This window comes from Alosa alosa, chromosome 18, assembly GCF_017589495.1.
Source record: "Alosa alosa isolate M-15738 ecotype Scorff River chromosome 18, AALO_Geno_1.1, whole genome shotgun sequence".
Taxonomy (NCBI): Eukaryota; Metazoa; Chordata; class Actinopteri; order Clupeiformes; family Clupeidae; genus Alosa; species Alosa alosa.
In genome coordinates this window covers 21524975-21543887 of record NC_063206.1, presented here as the reverse complement: position 1 = coordinate 21543887, position 18913 = coordinate 21524975, and the positions used below count along the sequence as shown (strand labels likewise).

The 18913-nt window shown below is 46.6% G+C and overlaps 1 protein-coding gene across 19 annotated transcripts in view; it reads right to left on the bottom strand.

The window, feature by feature from the left end:
* The window catches only part of dst (dystonin), a 136352-nt gene that overhangs the window by 32031 nt on the left and 85408 nt on the right, over positions 1-18913 (bottom strand). For 18 of the 19 annotated variants that reach the window (XM_048269229.1, XM_048269234.1, XM_048269231.1 and 15 more), the window contains 15 exons: positions 17776-17899; positions 17212-17420; positions 16513-16830; positions 16135-16301; positions 15661-15817; positions 14487-14613; positions 14209-14265; positions 13458-13696; positions 12933-13062; positions 12258-12457; positions 11362-11857; positions 9273-10741; positions 1899-2060; positions 1421-1591; positions 1025-1191 (listed from right to left, as the gene is read on the bottom strand). In XM_048269229.1, coding sequence (XP_048125186.1) covers positions 1025-1191; positions 1421-1591; positions 1899-2060; positions 9273-10741; positions 11362-11857; positions 12258-12457; positions 12933-13062; positions 13458-13696; positions 14209-14265; positions 14487-14613; positions 15661-15817; positions 16135-16301; positions 16513-16830; positions 17212-17420; positions 17776-17899 — 4193 coding nt within the window. The remainder of the gene's footprint in view (positions 1-1024; positions 1192-1420; positions 1592-1898; positions 2061-9272; positions 10742-11361; positions 11858-12257; positions 12458-12932; positions 13063-13457; positions 13697-14208; positions 14266-14486; positions 14614-15660; positions 15818-16134; positions 16302-16512; positions 16831-17211; positions 17421-17775; positions 17900-18913) is intronic. The other variant, XM_048269232.1, reaches the window with a different exon arrangement.

Genomic DNA, 18913 nt, shown 5'->3' with positions numbered 1-18913 from the left:
TATAGCAGGGTTGTGCAAAATTCAGAATTGAATTGAGAATGACTCCTGAATTCCAATTGAATTTTTGAATTTGAATTTGAATTGAGGTCAAAAACAGGATCTAGAATTACAATCCAAATTTGAATTAAATTCAATGAAATTAAAAGAAATTCACATACTGTACTGTATAATTTAAGTGTAGTGTTTAACAATGAAGCTTTAAAGTATATGTCAGATATGATTTTTACACATTTATAAAGGGTAACATATAACAGTTACTAATTACATTTCCAAAATTACCCTCCACAACACTGAATGTATGAGATTCAACAAATTCTCTCTGTTGTGTGACTGTGTGGAATTTCCATGAATTTAAATCCACTTCCTGTCATTCCAACTCAAATTCAAATTCAACTTCCTGTAGGGCGGAGCCAATTAAATTAAAATTCCAATTCTAGAATTGAATGGAGGCCAATTCTAAAATTTTGAATTTTGCTTGATGTATAGCCAATGTGTGGTTCTAAGTCATTTCATTAATGATTTACATCTGTCAATAAATAAATAATGTAAAGTATCTATATGTGTTCAACTTTCTGTTTCTCTATGAGAAATGTAAATAACCTTCATATACGTATGTATGTATATGTAAGTGATAATGGATGCCACCACGTTCAGGTATCAGAAGACAATGCATGTTCGAAGTGGTAATGCGGCCACCACACAAAGTGGAATAATTGACGTTCTAAACAGCGTATCACAACAGATAATTCAACCAAGTAGTGGTAAAAATACATGCATATATTGTATATTTATCATATGTACATTTATTAGTGATAGTGTACAGTAACTTCCTGTGTATTAGCCGCATTGTGTATAAGCCGCAGGACAGTGTTTTATGCAAGTTAAAAAACAAAACCATATTAATACCATATTAACTGTCCCCGTGTATTAACCTCATAGCTGAAGAAAATCAGCAAAATCAATGTATAAGCCTATATCTGTATAAAACGTCTGTTTCTGAAGACCAGAGTGAGTGTATTGTTACCTGCTCTCGGCCTTCCTCAGGAGGCTGTCCCACCTCTGCCCCAGGCCCTCCACCTCCCGGCTGACCTTCTCCTTGTCCTCCGTCTCAGCCAGCTCCGTCACCTTCCCCGCCTCCTTCTTAATCAATTCCACCGTGGGCCTACGATCGTCCAGCAGCCTCTGCAAGAGCTGACCCGGGAAAAAAATCACACAGATATTCAGCGATGTTGCCCAATGCACATTTCATACACTGTCATGTCAACTGTATGTGAGTTAAAATAAACAATCACGCAATGTAAACAGGTTGTCAACAGTTCGAGGACAAAAAAACAGATGTCTATACAATTCACAACTATACAAATTAATGGGCTTATGTTGTATGTACTGTACACTTTGAAAACAACATTTAAACACTCACTTTCTGCTCTTGTATTTGGGCCTTGACAACTTTGAATTCGGCAGATGGAGGCTTCTGGTTGGCCACCAGCTCCTCAGTGTCTGTCAGCCAGCTGAGAAGAGACTCCAGGGCATCCTGGAACCTCCCACAGTGCAACAGAGCCTCGTGCAGCTGGGCCGAGCGCTCCGCCACCTGAAAACCAGTTTGTACGCTCAGATTTTTTCCTTTCACTAACACGACTAATACTTCACTGACCAAAAAGCTGCAGCAACACCTGTCTCAATTGTGCTTCAGGTAGAACGGCTGCTCAAGATAGAATGAGACAATTCAATGACCAGAGGTAAGAAAAATGTAGTTGAATATAAAAGTTGAATATAAATCAAAAAGCGATGAAAATTGCAATGAAAATTGTCTTGACAAGTCGTTCCAAAAACCTTAATCTGTATTTGGACTGTGATGTCCATCCAAGTAATCAGTGGAAAGGTTAATCATATCTCACCTTCTTGTTAAGCGAGTTCCATCTGGTGTTGACATCCTCTAGGTCATGCTCCAAGGCCTTAGTACTGGTCCCTTTGGCAGTGTTTTGAATAAGTCCCTGGCCAATCCAGTTCAGGTCTTGTAACTGGGCCTGTAATGTCTCAATTGCATCTTTCTGGAATACCTGCAATTAACAAACATCACTTTCATTCATATATGCAGATAAACAAAAGAATAACTGGCTTAGGACTGAATGTTCAGATCAGCTTGAAGTAATGCCTATGGGCCAACTGTCTGGTTTTATGTTTAAAAAAGGAATAATTTGCCTTCAACCAATATTTTCCCTACACCCACATCCACGCCAAGAAGTATCATGTAATAAATAATACGCAAAGTAGAACAAAACAGAAATGCCATTTCATAAACAACTCGCCCACTTCCCTTCCATTAGATAAGGCTTTCCTTGTTGGTTATGGAACTGTTTGTATTTGCCAGTATGTCTCCTGCTTATAAAACATGTTAAGATCTTCATACCCTTTTAACCATTCAAATGGCATATCTCATCAAAAATGACTCCCTTGTCTAGTATTACAAATGGTCCCTATACTACTCCCTGTTTAAAAGACTATGTGGCCACTGCTGGTCTACAGTCCTCTGTTATTTTCACCCTTGCCTAAATATAGCCCATTGTCATTACACCATGTTAGTGTGTGGCCATAACAAGCGGTATATCACAGGTCAGCAGAATCCAGGCGGAGAAACAGAACACAGCTGCACAGGATCACTGAGTCAGAGACCGGCAAGTGGCCCAAACCCAATTCAGCCATCTGATAATCTGATCTAGGCGGGCCACCGGAGCCCCCTCTCCCAGGAAGCACTAATCAGAAGTGCCACATCTATCCAGAGAAATGTGTTATTGGTGCTGTCAGGGGCGGCTGTCCTCCCGATGCTATTTATGGATACCTGTGGGGGACAGAGGCTTGTGAGGTCCAACTGGGACGTATCCATGGCAGCAATGGCAGCCAGCATGCTGCCGATCTCCTCCTCCCCCATGCATTTGTAAATGGGGTGGACACCATTGGCCAATGCCAACAGGAAGTCCTCGATGTCGGCGATGTTGTACTCCAGTGAACTTTGTTCAATGTCACACGAATTCTCATCTGGTTCTGTAAGCCCACCGTCCGTACACATCTCCGGTTGTGTCACAAGGACACTGGTCAACTCGCACTCGTCCTGAGGTGAAGTGTCCTCCAGTAGTTCTGCGGTGGGTAACTCCTCATAACCCGCAAACGTCCGCGAGCGCCTCTCCTTACGCATCCTTCTGGACGACCCAGATCCCGACCCGGACCCTGAGGGCAGCGAAGGTATGGAAGGTATTGATCCCTTTGAGTCTGTGCGGTCCCCATTGGTTAGCCCATGCTCCACTCCACTAAGATCAACAACACACGAATCCCTGGCCTGGGCGTCCGGCAGTGGACTGTTGCTATAGAGGCGCGACGCTGGCAATGGCTCCTTGATGGGCGAGAAGGGGAACTCCTCTTGGCCAGAGCTGAGGGACCTCCCTGGTCTGAGGTCGCTGGACACATGCACGGCCTCCGTGGAGGAGAGGCTGCGGGTCCCGGGGCCGGCCCTACGCTGGGCGCGCTGCCTCCGCTTCTCCCTCTCAACCGTCGGGCTGCACAGGCCCGAGTCGTCCTCGGAGGTCAGCGAGTTGGCCATGCTGCGGCCCCTGCCGTCGTGGTTCTGCAGGCAGCGGGGGTCGCGCCGGTCACCGCTCCCGCCGCCATCGGTGGACAGCGTGCCGCTGCGGCTGGCGTACTCGTTCAGGTGCGTGGGCGCGAACGTCCTCCAGGAGCGCCGGTGTTGCGGCTGCTCCTTGCCCCCGCGCTCGCCCGACGCACGGCTCTTGGGCACCATGGTGCCCGCTCCCCGGATCACATCACCGTTCAGCTTCAGCCCGTCAAACACCGCACGCTCGTCGAAACGGCCCGCCTCCCTGGCCCGGAGCTCGAAGGCGCTGGACGATGCCAGGACGCCATTCCCACACAGAGTGCTCAGATCCAGCGTCCGGTGGGTGTAGGGCAAGGTGCCCACAAAGTGCCTCGAACTCAAGCTGCCCTTGGAGCCTGAGTCTATCTGCTCGTTCAGTCGCACAGTGTCATAAATTGACCTCTGAGGGACGTAGCAGTCGTCGATGTTTAGATCTTCCTCGTCGCCCTTGCCCACGCAGGATGGGTTCTGGCGCAAACAGTCCGGTCTGCTCAGAGGCTTGCCCATCCTAACAAGTCCAATCTAACTCAACTAAACGCTAAGGTTTAAATCTGATCAATTATTTGTACAAAAATAAGTACATGAGGTATCAATTTTCAGTGCATACTTATTCAGTAATACTCAGTAAAAAGAAAAAAAGAATAACTTTAAGGTGCTTATAAGAATTTAGTATTTAGACATTTATTATAACATGCTATGCTTTTGATAACTTATTCAAAACAAAAAGTAACAGTATGAAAATAAATACAGCAAAAATACTTTATAACACTTAGTCACAAAAATGGTTTAACACTTAAGAAAATATACTCAGTAGAAAAAATAAGCTAGACCACAAAAACAATATTTCCATATATAGCAAAAGCACAGCTGACTTATTCTCTTACTGCCACTATGCTTGTGAACAACAGCATGATATTCCTCTGAGCAGCACGTCCACATGGAGAGCCAGACTTAGTCCATTCCCATTTGGTCCCATTGTCACAACTTGCTCATTGTTGCTTGTTCCGCCGGCAGCAGGTCCCACATTTCCAACATCCCGTAGACAGAAAAATAACAGCAATAAAAAAAGTGCTTCGGTCTTCCAAATCCCTGAATCCTCACAGAGGCCGACAAACTCCTTCAGTGCAAAAGAGGCATATCCTGAAACAAATCCACTGATCCACCAAAAACAAAAGGCAATCAAAGAGAGAGTCGGCGCTCCTAGATGAACAAAAAGCCTCTGCTGCCTCTCTCTCTTTCTCTCTCTCTCTGTCTCTCTTTCACGCTCTCCTCTCTCTCTCTCTCTCTCTCTCTTGTGGCAATGACAGACACCCTCCTGGCAGTGGACTAATGGCCCCGCCCCCCTCTGCTCATTATTCAGGCAACATCTGCCACGGCTCTGTGTGCGTGGAGCCGCTCCAGCACATGTTGATTGGTGGACGCTTGACCCTTTTCTCTCTCTCTCTCTCTCTCTCTAATTCTCCCCTTCTGTCTCTATGGGCCACATGACTTAACTTCTTAGTCATCCATTGCGATCCAGCACTATTAGTTCTCCCTAACTAGGGGCAAGTACCCCCAAAAAAAAGAGAAAAACACACACACACGCACACACACGCATTTCCAAAAGCTCCAAATGTTATGACATCACATAGGGCAGAAATAGATTCTCTCTCTTCATCTCTCTCACTCTCCCTTTCTCTCTCTCCCTCATTCTCTCTCTCTCTCACACTTCTTTCTCTGTCCGCTGTTTTGAGTACTAGGTTGTTGCGGACCCTGCTGATCTTCCTAATTGGAGAGGAATTCTGAGGGAGGCACGGGTCCCAGGAAATTCAACACCGGCAACTCTGCCACTATTATGCAGGGACTTTTTTTTCTCCCCTTCCTTTTGTTCACCCTTTTTGATGATATCAAGAGAAACAGCAGGAGAAGAATGGCGTAGGGGAGAGACATGATGAAAAAAAAAAGTAATCTGTGCTCTGTAACAGTTCGCGTTGTGATAACACAGAGAGAGTTCAGACACGCACTGGCATCCTTCTCACCCCCTCAGTTGAGAGACAGGGCAGAAGCAAGCAAAGAGGAATACGCAGTTAAAGAGATCTCTTGGATTTATTTCAGATATTTTATATCTGAGTCTCTCTGACTTTCTGGCATAATCCAGGCATTGCATTAAAGAGAAGTTGGATATTTGTCTACTTTCACCCCAGGACACAGGCTCCCAGTTCAAGATGTCTTATGACTTAAGAATTAACTCATTTGTTATACAACATTTGTTGGACAAAACAGGCATAAACAAGTTCAAACACTACAAACAACTAATGAACTCCAACGAAAAACAACTTAGTGTTTAGTGAAATGAAGACTGCAATAACTCAGAAAGTCTTTTCAAACTACAAGGGTGTGTCGTGGTTAGGCCACCAACTAAATGCCTGCTTGAGGCTCACACATACACTCACACACAGATGACACCACTTGGTTTCAATTGAGAGAAAAGAAATCTCCTCATTGTAATGCACCAGGGGCTTTCACAGCTCTGGGTCATTCACCTAGGCTCTCCGCTTCACCCTGAGATCGCACGCAACCTGAGCAGTGGTGAAATGTTAACTGCGTCACCACACAATACCGCGTCAGCTCAGAAGTTTTAGGGCCGGTGGTTTCACGTGTCCCTTTTCTTTGCGGTGTGAACAGCTCGGAGAGGAGACCGTGAGTAAGCGCCACTCTGGGGCCTACCTATAAAATGCAGACTGTTTTCCAACCCCCCCACCCCAATCATCAGAGGACAGGACTCACACTGACTCACGGAGCGGAAATGTCGTAAGCATCATGGGAGGCATTGATGTAAGGTCGCACTACGCCCCCTACACACACACACACACACACACACACAAAATGACTGCACCACCCATATCTCCATCCACCCAGAGGTCCCTGCTTCTTATGTGGCCTATAATGCCAGCCGCTGTGTTAGCAAGAGCCCTCAGAAGTGGCAAAGGCGTGACTGCCAGAATGAAGACAGTGTGGCAGAAGCATGGCAGAACCCAAGACAGGAGCGGGGGCACTTCAAAGGGGGAGTTCATTTTCACCACACCGAGCCGACGCCACTCTGCCAGGGCTGTAATGAACCTCGCTGCGGCAAGACAATGAGAAGCTGTAAATGTGATTAGCGATGCTGGCTTCATGAGCTCCACTGATAAGCACTTAAGAATCATGGGACTGAACCAAAAATCCATTTCAACAAAACCAAAAAAAAAAAAAAAAAAGAGACATTCTCGGTCTGACGCCTTAAACACACACACAAAAAAAATTCCCTTGGCACAAAAGGGGAAGAAAAATCCAATGCCACAAAATCAAGAGGCACAAAAGGCTCTTTTTAATGGGTAAATGATCAGGGTGATTCTCTTGAGGAGAATAGAGTCCCCCACGAGAACAATGGTGATCTGTTTCACTGCAGCTGAGGTAGGAACAAGGGCCCTGCCTATCTGGCCCTCGTGGGGCCCAGAGACAATGACAGCAAGACGAGCCAGTATGGGGGCCCAGCGCTCAGTCACAGATGAGGCCTTTCAACACCAGAGATGAATGCCTTTCAATCCCCCTCTCTGACAAGACTGGCACCGATAAAAAAAACAGAAGAAATAAATGTTGAAACAGCACTGATTCCATTTGTAGGAATTTGAAATCTGTTGTTGAGTCCCTTTTATCGGCTCATTGTGACTGAATAGGCTCTGCCCTTTGTTGTGCGAGTGGCATAAATAAAGCATTTTAATATCCCAAAACCAGAAATAGGTTAAGCCTCTTTCATCAACTCCAAAGGCATTTAAAGGCTTTTAAAGCATTTTTTATCCCAGTATATTGTAAGTCTTGATCATGGTTATCCTCCTTTTATCTGGTAATGATATAGTAAACAATAGATTTAGTCTCTGCTGTACCCCATTTTATAGCAAGCATAGTGCACAGTGCTGTCCGAACAAGCATAGTGTTTGTCTTTTAAGAGTTCCTTCAGTGAGACTGGAGGTGTTATACAAGAGGCTGTGCTCAAATCACACAGCCAGATCAACTCTGAGAACACTTACATGATTCAATATCAGCCTAACATGACTTCATGACAAGGGATTTAGAGTTCAGAGGGCCAGAGGCAGATGTGCCTGTCTCTGTCCTTTAGTAGAGCAGAGAGCTATGCTGCATCAACTTTTCCACACAGGCAGAGTGGGAGGGGCCAGGCTTCTCACTGCTGACCGCAGCACCCTCTCGCCCTGAAGGCCCTACACGGGCAGCAGTGTGGGCATGGACAGGTGGTTGTGCTGTTTACTGATGTGAAGGGAATTAAAGCAACCATAACCCCGCTGTGACCAGCAATATGGCAATAAGGCAGCCGGTGGCAGAGTGGCGTTCTGACGTTCACTGTGGCTCGTTCATTTTGCCGGTTCTCTCATTTTAGATAATTTAGTTTTGGCTGATTCAGTTACAGCCAAATTAAAATGCTGCACAAAAGGTGTGGCCCTGTGCAATTAAGGATGCAAGATGTGATGTTTGAGGCTAGTTTTTCTACAATTGCTTAACTATAAGAGGCTTTCTTAACATGCTTATTCATATTTTATCTCTTACTTTTAGAACATGTATTGCATTTAAGCTTTTTCTTCACAAATGCACAAACAAAACAGAAATAACTCTGTGAAGAGCTTTGCTTAACTTTTGACTTTTCATTTGTCTATGAACATTATAGCTGTTGGTCTAGGAGTATTTTTATTTTTTAACAACACAAACTATATATTGTATCTCAAAAAACAAAACAAAAAACAATAACACTTTGGCAGTTTATATAAACAACACCAAAAATAACTGACTTTCATTGGCTTTCAATAAGCAAAAATGCTATTAAAACTTTCTCTTTAAAAGCACTGGGGTTGAAAGAAGCTCTCAAGGAGATAACAAGAACAGATGCTTTGGGCAGCCACCAAATTAGCTGGTGGGTTAAATAATGAAACAGTCAGCTTTTTCACCCCTCAGAGCACTGCGGGCAGACGGACTGCCATACCCCAGTGGCCTTCAACACAGGGCCAGGCAGGAACCCTGCCCCTCCCCAGCACCCCCAACCTTTCACAGGGGTGGGCGGGCGGAACACACGACACCCCGCTGGCCCCCAGCTGGCTTCTTGGTCACCCACAACAAAGGGCTCATGGGCCGGCCCTCTTTTCTTAACACCAGCTGCTCTCCAAAGCAACACGCCCAACATGCAATCCCCCAACCACACACACACACACATACTGGGCAATATTCTGCTGAGTAATTTTAGAGGGGTCAAAGTGACATAATCACAGAAAAAAGGAAATATGGGGTGTGGAAACACATTACTTTTTGAAAGCAAAACATGTGAAGCTGAGACTTATAAGGAATTCATTATACTTGTACACTTATAAGGAATGAAAAAAACTTTTTACTTTTTTACTATAAATATACACTACTGTCTGTATTTAAAGACTCAATAAAAGCCAAAACTTTTGAGAGTTTGAGAGTGCATATTTTCCCATCCATTTCATAATGGCAGCTTGCCTATTATACTTTATCCCCTTAATAACACAACACTGAACTTTCCCAGTAGTCTGGCATGCCCATGCTCTTTCACCAGAAGACCTTGTACTCTTAGCCATCTTACCTTGAATGACTCCAGCTGCTGGTTAATGACGTCCATTTCCATGCCAACGGGCCCCTGGGACTCGTCCTGCTCCTCCGCCTTCTTGAGGCCAGCAGTGAAGTCCTGCAGCTTCTGGTAGAGTTCCTCCATGCGGCCCAAGGTGCCGTCCACCTGCTCCTGCCTGCTACGGGCGCGGTCCATCAGCTTGCCACTCTGCTTGGCCAGTGCCTCCAGGTCCCTCTTGGCTCCCAGCAGGTCCGGCGAGGCCTCGGTCTCCAGCATCTTCCTGCAGGTCTCCTTGGCGTTGGCCGCGTTGGCCGTTAGCTCAGTCAGTCTGTCCACGAAGCCCCGGATGGCGTCTTTCTGGGCTCGGATCGCCTCCGTGTCACGGGCCACCGGCGGCATGCCGTCCAGCTCGTCGTCCAGGTCAGCGAAGCTGGCAAACATCTCGCGGATGCTGCTCTGGAACTGACCGATGCCCTGCAGCTTGCCCTCGAGGGCCGAGCAGACGCCCTCCACCTCCTTTCTGACAGCGCCGTGCTCTTTCTCCAGGCTGTCGGCTTGGAGCAGGAGGTCGGTGACGCCGTCTGCCTCTGGCATGTCCACCACCAGGCCCTGGGCGAGGCTGGTCAGCTGCTGGACCTGCTGCTCCACCTCGGCCAGTGTCTTCTGCTGGGCCTTCATGCCGCTCAGGTTCTTGTTGCTGTAGGCCTGGATGCCCAGAGCCGAGTGGCTGTCCAGCTGTTTCCTGGCCCCGTCCAGCTTGTCCTTGGCTTGTTTCTGGGTGTCGCTGAACTCCTTCAGCTTCTGCGCCAGCTTCTCCAGCGACTCCTTCTTGCTCTGCAGCCCCTCGCCCAGCTTCTCCATGCCCTTCTCGATGGCTGCCCGCTCCTCCCTGACCGCCTCGCCGTCTGCCGTGCTTGCCTCTAGGAGGCTGTCGGCGGCCGTCTTGAGCAGCTCCACCTGCCCGCGGTGCTTGTCCACGTCCTTCTGGATGGCCTTGACCTGTGCCAGGGAGCTCTCCACCTCCACTGGACTCGCGCTGACCTTCACGCCGCCGCTGCAGACCTCGCTCTCCTGCAGCCAGGCGGTCAGCTTGTCCGCCTGCTCGCCGTAGCGCTGCGCCAGATGCAGCGCCCCCTGGAGCTTCTCGCCGCGCTCAGCCGCCGCCCGCTTCACGTCCTCCCAGTTGGACTTGAGGGCGGACAGCTGACCCTGTAGGGCCACCTTCTCCGCGCCCTCGGTGCGCTGCAGCAGAGCCTCGCCCTCACGTACGATGGTGCCGTAGGACTCCTCCTGCTCGGTCAGCGCCTTCTGCACGGTGCCGTGCTCGCTGAGGCTCTGCCGCAAGACTTCGGCCTTGGCCGAGACAGGCTGTGGCCCCGACTGTTCCAGAAGCTTCTCGTCCAGCCAGTCCTGGAAGTCTTTGGATGTCTGGTGGAACTGCTGCGAGCTGGCAAAGGCCGAGTTGAGCTGCTGAATACGTTTCCCTAGACAAAATAAGTTGAGAATAATAAAAAAAAATTGCCATTGTTAGTTTAACTCAAATAAAACTGCTACAATTAAAGTATCAGTTTGGAAGTTATGAGATTACAGTATACGTATACAGCTTTGAGACATACATAGACAGCTTTGAGAAGAGAACCATTCATAAAGGAACACAAATTTAGACAAAGGCATATACAACTGATATACAAAAAGCTACTACATAGTACAGCATTTGGAAGCTTTCAAGCCACGTGCATAACATGTCAATCTAAACTTACTAGACATGGAAAATCATTCAGACGTGCACAGACAATGAAGCATATGCTTCTGTGCGCTTAAAAGCAAATGTCATTACTATCATAACAATTATGGCATTAACCACTGACAGTGAGGTAAAAAAGCATACACTGTGACAGAATATTAATGACTATTTGACCTGGGGGCTTTTTAACATAACTGAGCTCTATTGTTTACATGTCTGGAATCTATCAGTGAAAACTAAATAATGTTTTGATCACTCCAAAACGAGGGTGTCTAGTCACTAACACTTCCTTGGAAGAAGTCCAAAAAAATGTGTGGGGATAAGCTCGGCAGAGTTGAGATGAGGTGAGTGTAGACTCACCTGCGTTGTCCTCCAACACCTTGAACGGCTTGGTGACGGCGTCCAGCTGCTTGGTGAGGTCAGCGCGGAGGTACTCCTCGGTCACGAGGGCCGACAGCTCGCCGCAGATTGCCTCCGCCTCCTTGAGCCTCTTCCTCTCGTCCCTCAGTTGGGCCAGGATGGCGTTGGTGGCCTCCAGCTGTTTCTTGACAGCGTCGGGCTGTGAACTCAAGGCCTGCTGACCCTCCAGCTGGGCCTCCAGGGCGGCCGAGCTCTCTGCGAGGCCGTGCAGCAACTCCTGGAACTGGGCCGTCTTGCCCGCTGCCTGGTCGATGAGGCCGGCCCGCTGGCCCAGCTGCCCAGTCAGGTCCTGCCATTTCTGGGTGATGGACACCAGCTGCTCCTTCGCTGCCCCGGCCGATGGGTCCTGTGCACCCGACGAACTCAAGATGGCCGTCGCAGCCTCGTTCAGCTGGTCATACTGGGGTTTGCGGCTATCAAACTCCTTAAGGAGAATCTAAAGCAACACAGAATGGAATATTCAGAACCTTGCATGCTTGATCACAAAAGTGAGGCACACCAGAACAACATCTTTGATTTTGACAGAAAGCTTAAAAGTATGAACATGCTAAGCTTCAATTTTTCATACAATTATTATACATCATGTTTATTATATAATGGCTTCTGATTTTAACTTTGAAATTAGGACTGGTATCAAGAAGCCTTTGCGTCAGACTCATACTCATTGCTTAAAAAGCTTAGCATAGATTCTGTGGCATTAATATTAAGGGTTATGGCATAAATGGCATTAATATTAAGGGTTATGGTGGATATTTGTAACCAACAAAGTAGCTATGCTGGTATCCCATTTCTATCTAAATTCTTTACATCCATCGGTCATCTCAGCCGATCATCACCTGGACTTGCTGCTTCTGCATCTTGAGCATGTTGGGATCCACAGACAGGGGCCCCAGCACGCCGGCCATCAGCTCCTTCTCCTGCAGCCACTGGCGCAGCTGCGGCTCGGCCGTCTGGAAGAGCTCCAGCATGCGGGACGACGCCTCCAGGTGCTGCTTCCTGTCCTCCACCGAGCCGTTCACCTCTTCCCACGCTGCATCTGGAGTGTCGGAAACACAATAAACACCTCTCAGTAACACTCTCTCTCTCTCTCTCTCTCTCTCTCTCAGCACAATCAGCGGGGTGGGAGAGTGGGGGAGAGAGCTAACCTCAAAAATAACAATACTGAAACACTCATATAACACCTCAGTATATCAAAACAGCGTCAGTGGTGCACTGTGCCAAAACACCAATAAGGATGTGTTGTGGAGTTTTGCTTGTGGCTGAGCCTAGTAAATGTCTTCATTTGTAACACCCACCATTTTCCCATGAGTGCTTAGATAAGACTGACACTTAGGAAGACGCACAGCATCAGACAGGCCTGGAGGAGGGTTGACCCCTTAGACACTCCGGTCAATCTTGCCATGTCGTGTCCTCCCGATTTCCTCGGGAGTTCAGCACCGACGGCGGAGGGATATCTATGAGCTGGTAGTGCCTGACAGCTGATGAGGGAGTGGGAGATGAGCAGCACATACCTATCTCAGCCAGCATCTGTTTCCACTTGGCCACTTCGGGTGAGTCGGGGTTCTGCTCGATCAGCTGACGAAGCTTCTCTCTCAGCTGCTGGAGCTCGGCATGCTTTTGTTTCAAGCTGTCTTCAAAGGCCTGAAGGATGAGAAGCGCACTCCAAAAATCAGGGATGCGTAGCGCAGTAGTGTTTGTCTCTTTTTGAGTTGTTTTCAACTTTGATTGAATTGGGTCATATAGGGGACACTGACTGCACACTCGCTCAAGGAGCAATAATTATTGTATATGGATAATTAACCTTTCTATTAATCACCTTAAGGGCAATGGACATGCATAAACAGCACTATTAATTTAGCTGTGGGCTTACTTATTAGGGAGGCTTATATAATCTACTTGGACAGTATGTTTGAGAGCTGATGTGCTACAGTATGTAGGTGTATATTACTGTCGAGTTACAGTAGGAGTGTGTACATCCTGTGTGTGTTCTCCATATCTGTAAATTTATACTGTATCTGCCTATATTGCGTGTGTACCTTCTGTTGTTCCATCTGTGCTTTGACAGAGTCTTTCCCAGCAGCCCCGGCGGCGCTCCAAGACGCCGCCGTCTTCTTCATGTCTGCCAGCCACGTCTTCATGGCTCCGCCCTGCTCGCGTGCCTCCTTCATGTCTCCGCGCCGGCGGCTCAGCTCGGCCTCCCGAGCCCTCAGCAGCTCCCCCAGGGTCCCGTAGCCCTCGTCCACCTGGGCCATGCTCTGTTGCACCACCATCAGCTCTGTGGGTGGTTTCAGTCAGACACCAGACAGGAGCCCATCAAACATCTCCAAACCTTAAACTCACACCCGCAGCCACTGTGGAGATCTCTGCTGTAAACAGCTGGCCCAGCCGGTGGTGGTGGGGTCCAAACACTCTGTATGTAAACCTCCTGCTGGTTTACATCTCACTGAGGCTTACAGAGAGTGGGGGGATGGCTACAGCGGGGCAGAGACAGAGAGGAAAGCCACAGAACCCCCACACATCTATGCACCATGCTGACAACACTTCAGGATGGTGAGTAGATCTTATCAGCAGCATACCAAAAAACGTTGTGCATTAGCTATAATCATTTAGCTCACTAAATGATTTATCAATTTATCTTATTTTAAAGAAACCTACTTCACAGCAAACCACCAAAACATGGACTCCATGGGTGTGTGTGTGATCCCCGAGAATGGAGCCCATGATCTTGGTGGTGTTGCTTTGCCAGCTGTGAGAGCCGAATGTGTCGCTCCAAAAGAATGCATTTACCTTTATTGGTTAAATAAGCATGCGATCCCGGTCCGGAGCCATTAGTAACAGCTGACCCTAGAGAGGACAAAACAAAACCAGAGCAGCCCAGGCCTCCACCATGAGAAGAGAAGCAGACACGTCAACACCAAAAAGCTGTATTAGACATCTACACACTCCCCAAGGTGCTGGCAACCCACAAAAAGCTCTAGGAGACCACTGCAGACCAGGTCATAAAAGCATGTACAAGACTGCTATTCAAAAGCATTCAAGCTATTTCAAATACACGTTGGCAGTACCTGATTTGGGATGGATTTTGGCCTTGGCAGGGGATGTCAAAACACTGATTAGGCTACACAGAGCAGAGCCTTTGCTATTTATATCCTGGACCATGGGAGATTTGGAAGTCCATTCTTCTAGCAGTGCCTGAGAAGGGAATAATGAGTGTTATAAAACACTTTACACAAAAAAAACCTATGTCTGAAATATGTGTGCTACGTTGATAACTGAGAAGCGGTTCAACAGAGAGGGCTTGGATGGCAGTGTGTAAGAGTAATAGCCAACAACAGCTCAGCGTGCGTAGAACAGAATTCTTGGAGATCAGACTCTGGCCCGGAAAAAAAAAATTAGAGCAATTTCAGATTCTTTTGAAAGCACTATTTAAATAACTTACAGTATGATTCCAACAGGGTACTGAAAGCAATCACAAATATTTTTTGCATATTTCTCAATATGCCAATTGGCCTCTAGAGAGAGCGAGAGCAAGAGAGAGAGAGAGCGAGAGAGAGAGTGAGAGAGAGAGAGAGAGAGAGGGAGGCTCTTCCGCCTATCTTTGATATACGACCTAGATATTTTTGGTTCATTACTACAATGCCTTTAATCTTCTTGCGTTTTGGGGTCATGTAACAGTTCATCATCGTGTGGGGAATTCTGAAGGTTGGGAGTAGCTGCTATTTTGTCCTCCCCCCTCCCCCCTCCCCGATGGAAAACACCTTTTCTCATTTTGTTGGCACGAGACCTCTAAACAACCACAACCATAAGGTTACCTACTGTATGTCTCTAGACTATCTGCTGAGGTAGACATACAGAGATTATTCCAGAAAATCCAACATCAAACACATCAGTTAAAAAAATGGCTAGGCCAAAATGTATGCTGGGCTGTCTTTTCTAATGAATGAGTGAGCGAGTGAGTGAGTGAGTGAGTGAGTGAGTGAGGAAGCGAGTGAATGAATGGATGAATGAATGCAAATGTGTATCTATATATTACTACATTATCTGTTTTTTTTATACTTTGAATAAAAAATACTATATGTGATTGTGTATACTTTGCTTTGCATGAATTGCATGAATCTCTCTCTCTCTCTCTCTCTATCTCTATCTCTCTGTCTCTCTCTCTTGAGAGGGACTAGCAACTCTGGCGTGTCCGAAAGGCCCTGTGTGCAGACTGGACATAAGTCTCCCTGCTCCACTCACATTGACCGTATGCAGGGCCTTTCCCAGGCTCTTCTCGCCGCAGTTGGCCTGTACCACTGGCACTTTCCTTGTCATCTCCTCCAGCCACTTCATCAGGGCCCCTGCTGCTGCTTTGAACTCTCCCAGCTGGTCTTGGCATGACGTAACCTCCTCCCTCCTGCACATAGAAATGGTATTTACTGCCACATACAGTATAGTACACACACAGACACACACACACACACACACACACACACACACACACACACACACACACACACATAATGGCATGGTCTGCGCCTCAGACTCCAAACAAACCAACACTTTTCAACCCAAAGGGCTATCTGAGGTCAGCAGGCAGACGTCTGAAATTACACACTGCTGTCCTTTACGACAGAAATTCAGTCAAAAAGAGAACATTTTGGCAACACTGAAGTTTGTTTTTCACCCGTTTCAACTGTACATCAACTTGCACTCCATACTCTTGCCACTTACTTTTCTCTCACTGTGTCTTTGAAGGCGTTAAAGGTGTTAGACAGAGTGTCCATCTTGCCCTGGATCTGGGCTTTACTGGCCTCTGGGCTCAGCTGGGACAGTTCCTTTGAGAGTCTCTGTAAAGTCTCCACATCCTTGGCATGTTCTGCTAACTCCTCATTGGTGTCCTGACAGACAATATAATATAATATAATATAATATAATATAATATAATATAATATAATATAATATAATATAATATAATTGCAGCAATCACTATGAAAAGTTCTGATTCAATCAAACTTAAAAAAAAATACTACTTGAAATATGATATTTATCAAATATGAAATTGTAAATGATAACATATTAAAAAGACATTGCTGTTGCAGTCTATCGCACCTGCACCAGCTGGGAGAGCTCGTTGACGTTCTTGCCCGGCCCATCCGTCTCTGACAGCTCCTGAGACCTCTTCAGCACAAACTGCTGCACCTTCTCAGACGTCTTCTCAAACTCCTCCACCTTGTCCTTCAGCTGCTCCAGATCAGACACTTTCTGCTTGTGCTTGTTGCAGGCATCGCTGAAGCGCTGTGAGAGGGCGGCCATTTTGGACTGCAGCTGGGTGGCAGCGGCCGGCTCAGCGGTCTCTGCAAACTTCTTCACTTTGGCCTGCATCGCTGAGATGCTGCTCTGACGACCTGACATGTCCTGCTCCAAAGCCTTCAGACCAAGATAAAACAATGTACAGTTAATCAATACTGCATTAATCAATAAGTCACAGTTAATCAATTAATGTCATTATAAAAACTAATGTTTTTTTAATTTAAGAAATATATTTATCACACAAGTCAATTATCATTTTAAACACTAATCAATGTCTTCCAAAACTCTTCAATCAATCCAGCAGCTTGACCCAAGATACAATTAAGACATTGTGTTGTTTAGAACATGGATTAAACTTTTTCCATCACTAGTGAACAAACTACTAGCCTAGCTAAGCTGAACAACCCATCTACAATAACACATTCACTAAAAGCAAACAGCTCTGCAATACTATGCAGTGGGCCTTGTATAAATGGTCCATGTAGAATGGTGACGTACTGCCTCTTTGCTGAGGGCGTCTCCGATGCTGGCCGAGTCCAGGGACACTTGATCTTTCTTCCCCAGGGTCTCTTCCACCCGCCCCATCCAGCCCACCATCTCCTCCAGGCCGTCCTGCACACTGAGCGAGCGCGTCAGCGTCACCTGGAGCTTCTCGTTGCGGTCACTGACCGACTTGGACAGGTTGTCATATCTCTCCACGATGTCATCTGAGGGGGGTGACAAGGATACATGGAAAGGGAGGGAGACAAGGAAAGGACATGGTTAATTACAAGCCTGTCCAGATTTAGTCATGATTTCAGGAGGGAATTGATTCTAGATTTATACTGAGTATTCCACTTCAGAAATGAAAAAGCTGAAAAAAACATTATGGCCTGGGACACATTATTGAGTAGCAAAGAATCATTTGACTTGTTTGTGTCAATTACGATTCAGTTAAGCTTCAGCAACATTCTATATAGACACTAGTTTACGATATAGTTGAGTTTCATTTCATTTCAGCATTTTGGCTTTTCTGGGATTCAGTAGTTGGCTCCTGACTGGAAAGGTGACTGTCCCACTCACCCACTGTTTCTTGGATCTCATCCTGATTCGTCAGCAGGTCTCCCTCGGCTGTGATAAGGGCATCAGCTGTTTTGCGCAGCGTTTCCACGGCAGCCTGTCGCCCGGTCGTCTGACCTTGCAGAGCCTGTGGAATTACAAAGACCAATGACATCACCGTCTCTGGGGTGACCCGACTTACCAAAGCCTGTTAGCTTTATAGAATATCAGGGACTTTTGAAACTTCAATTTATTCACAATCAATCCAATTCAGTCCAGAAGGAGTACAGATAAACAGATTATGTTTATATTATTTATGTTGGAAAACAAATTACAAAATGTCACATTTTTGTAACAGTAAAGACAACATGACAAGACACAGAAAGAATGTAAACTCGTATGTATGTTTACAATAGGACTAAATGAGAATGCAGCTACTGTACACTCTTGCTTCACCAAGCTGCCAAGGGAATTTCTGTGGGTCCGAGGCGCCCCTAATCTTTCAGTATCTGAAAGCCCTCAGTGTAGCCAGCAGCCTCCACACACGTAAGACACCATGAATGCATTTACCCCCTTGGGGGGCAAAACCGAGAGACAAGTGGGGCCAAACCGAACTGCGATATATCACAGAGATGTAATCTATTTAGGGCAGAACAGAGGCGGGTGTTGCGCCTCTGACAGAATTTGCCTCTCCCTCTCTCAGCCACACAGCAAATGTCATTAAATCTCCACAAAGCTATTTGTGCCTTGGAACGGCGGCGTGTTTTGAAACGAGGAGCTATAAATAGCTGTGTTGTTTTAAACTGAGTGGAAACTCTGTATATGGAGAAGGCTGAGATCGGGCTTGATGACCTCTCAACTTGTTCGGTGCCAAGAGAGGCATGAACGCGCTGGAAAATGGCATCTCGTTATAGCCTCTCAAGCACCTAGAATGAGCAGACACTTCTGTTAAGTGTGTAATTTCATGTTTTCCCAGAGATGAGAAAGTTGTTTAAGATTTGCTCATGGTACTTGTTTATCTCTATTAAACTGTATACATTCCCATTCCACTCAGTACCAGGCAATTGAACATAGTCAGGTCACCATTATCGGTGCCAGCTGACAGGTCTCAATTAAACATGTTATCAATTTATTTCTACAAATTCAGCCAATGAATGACCGA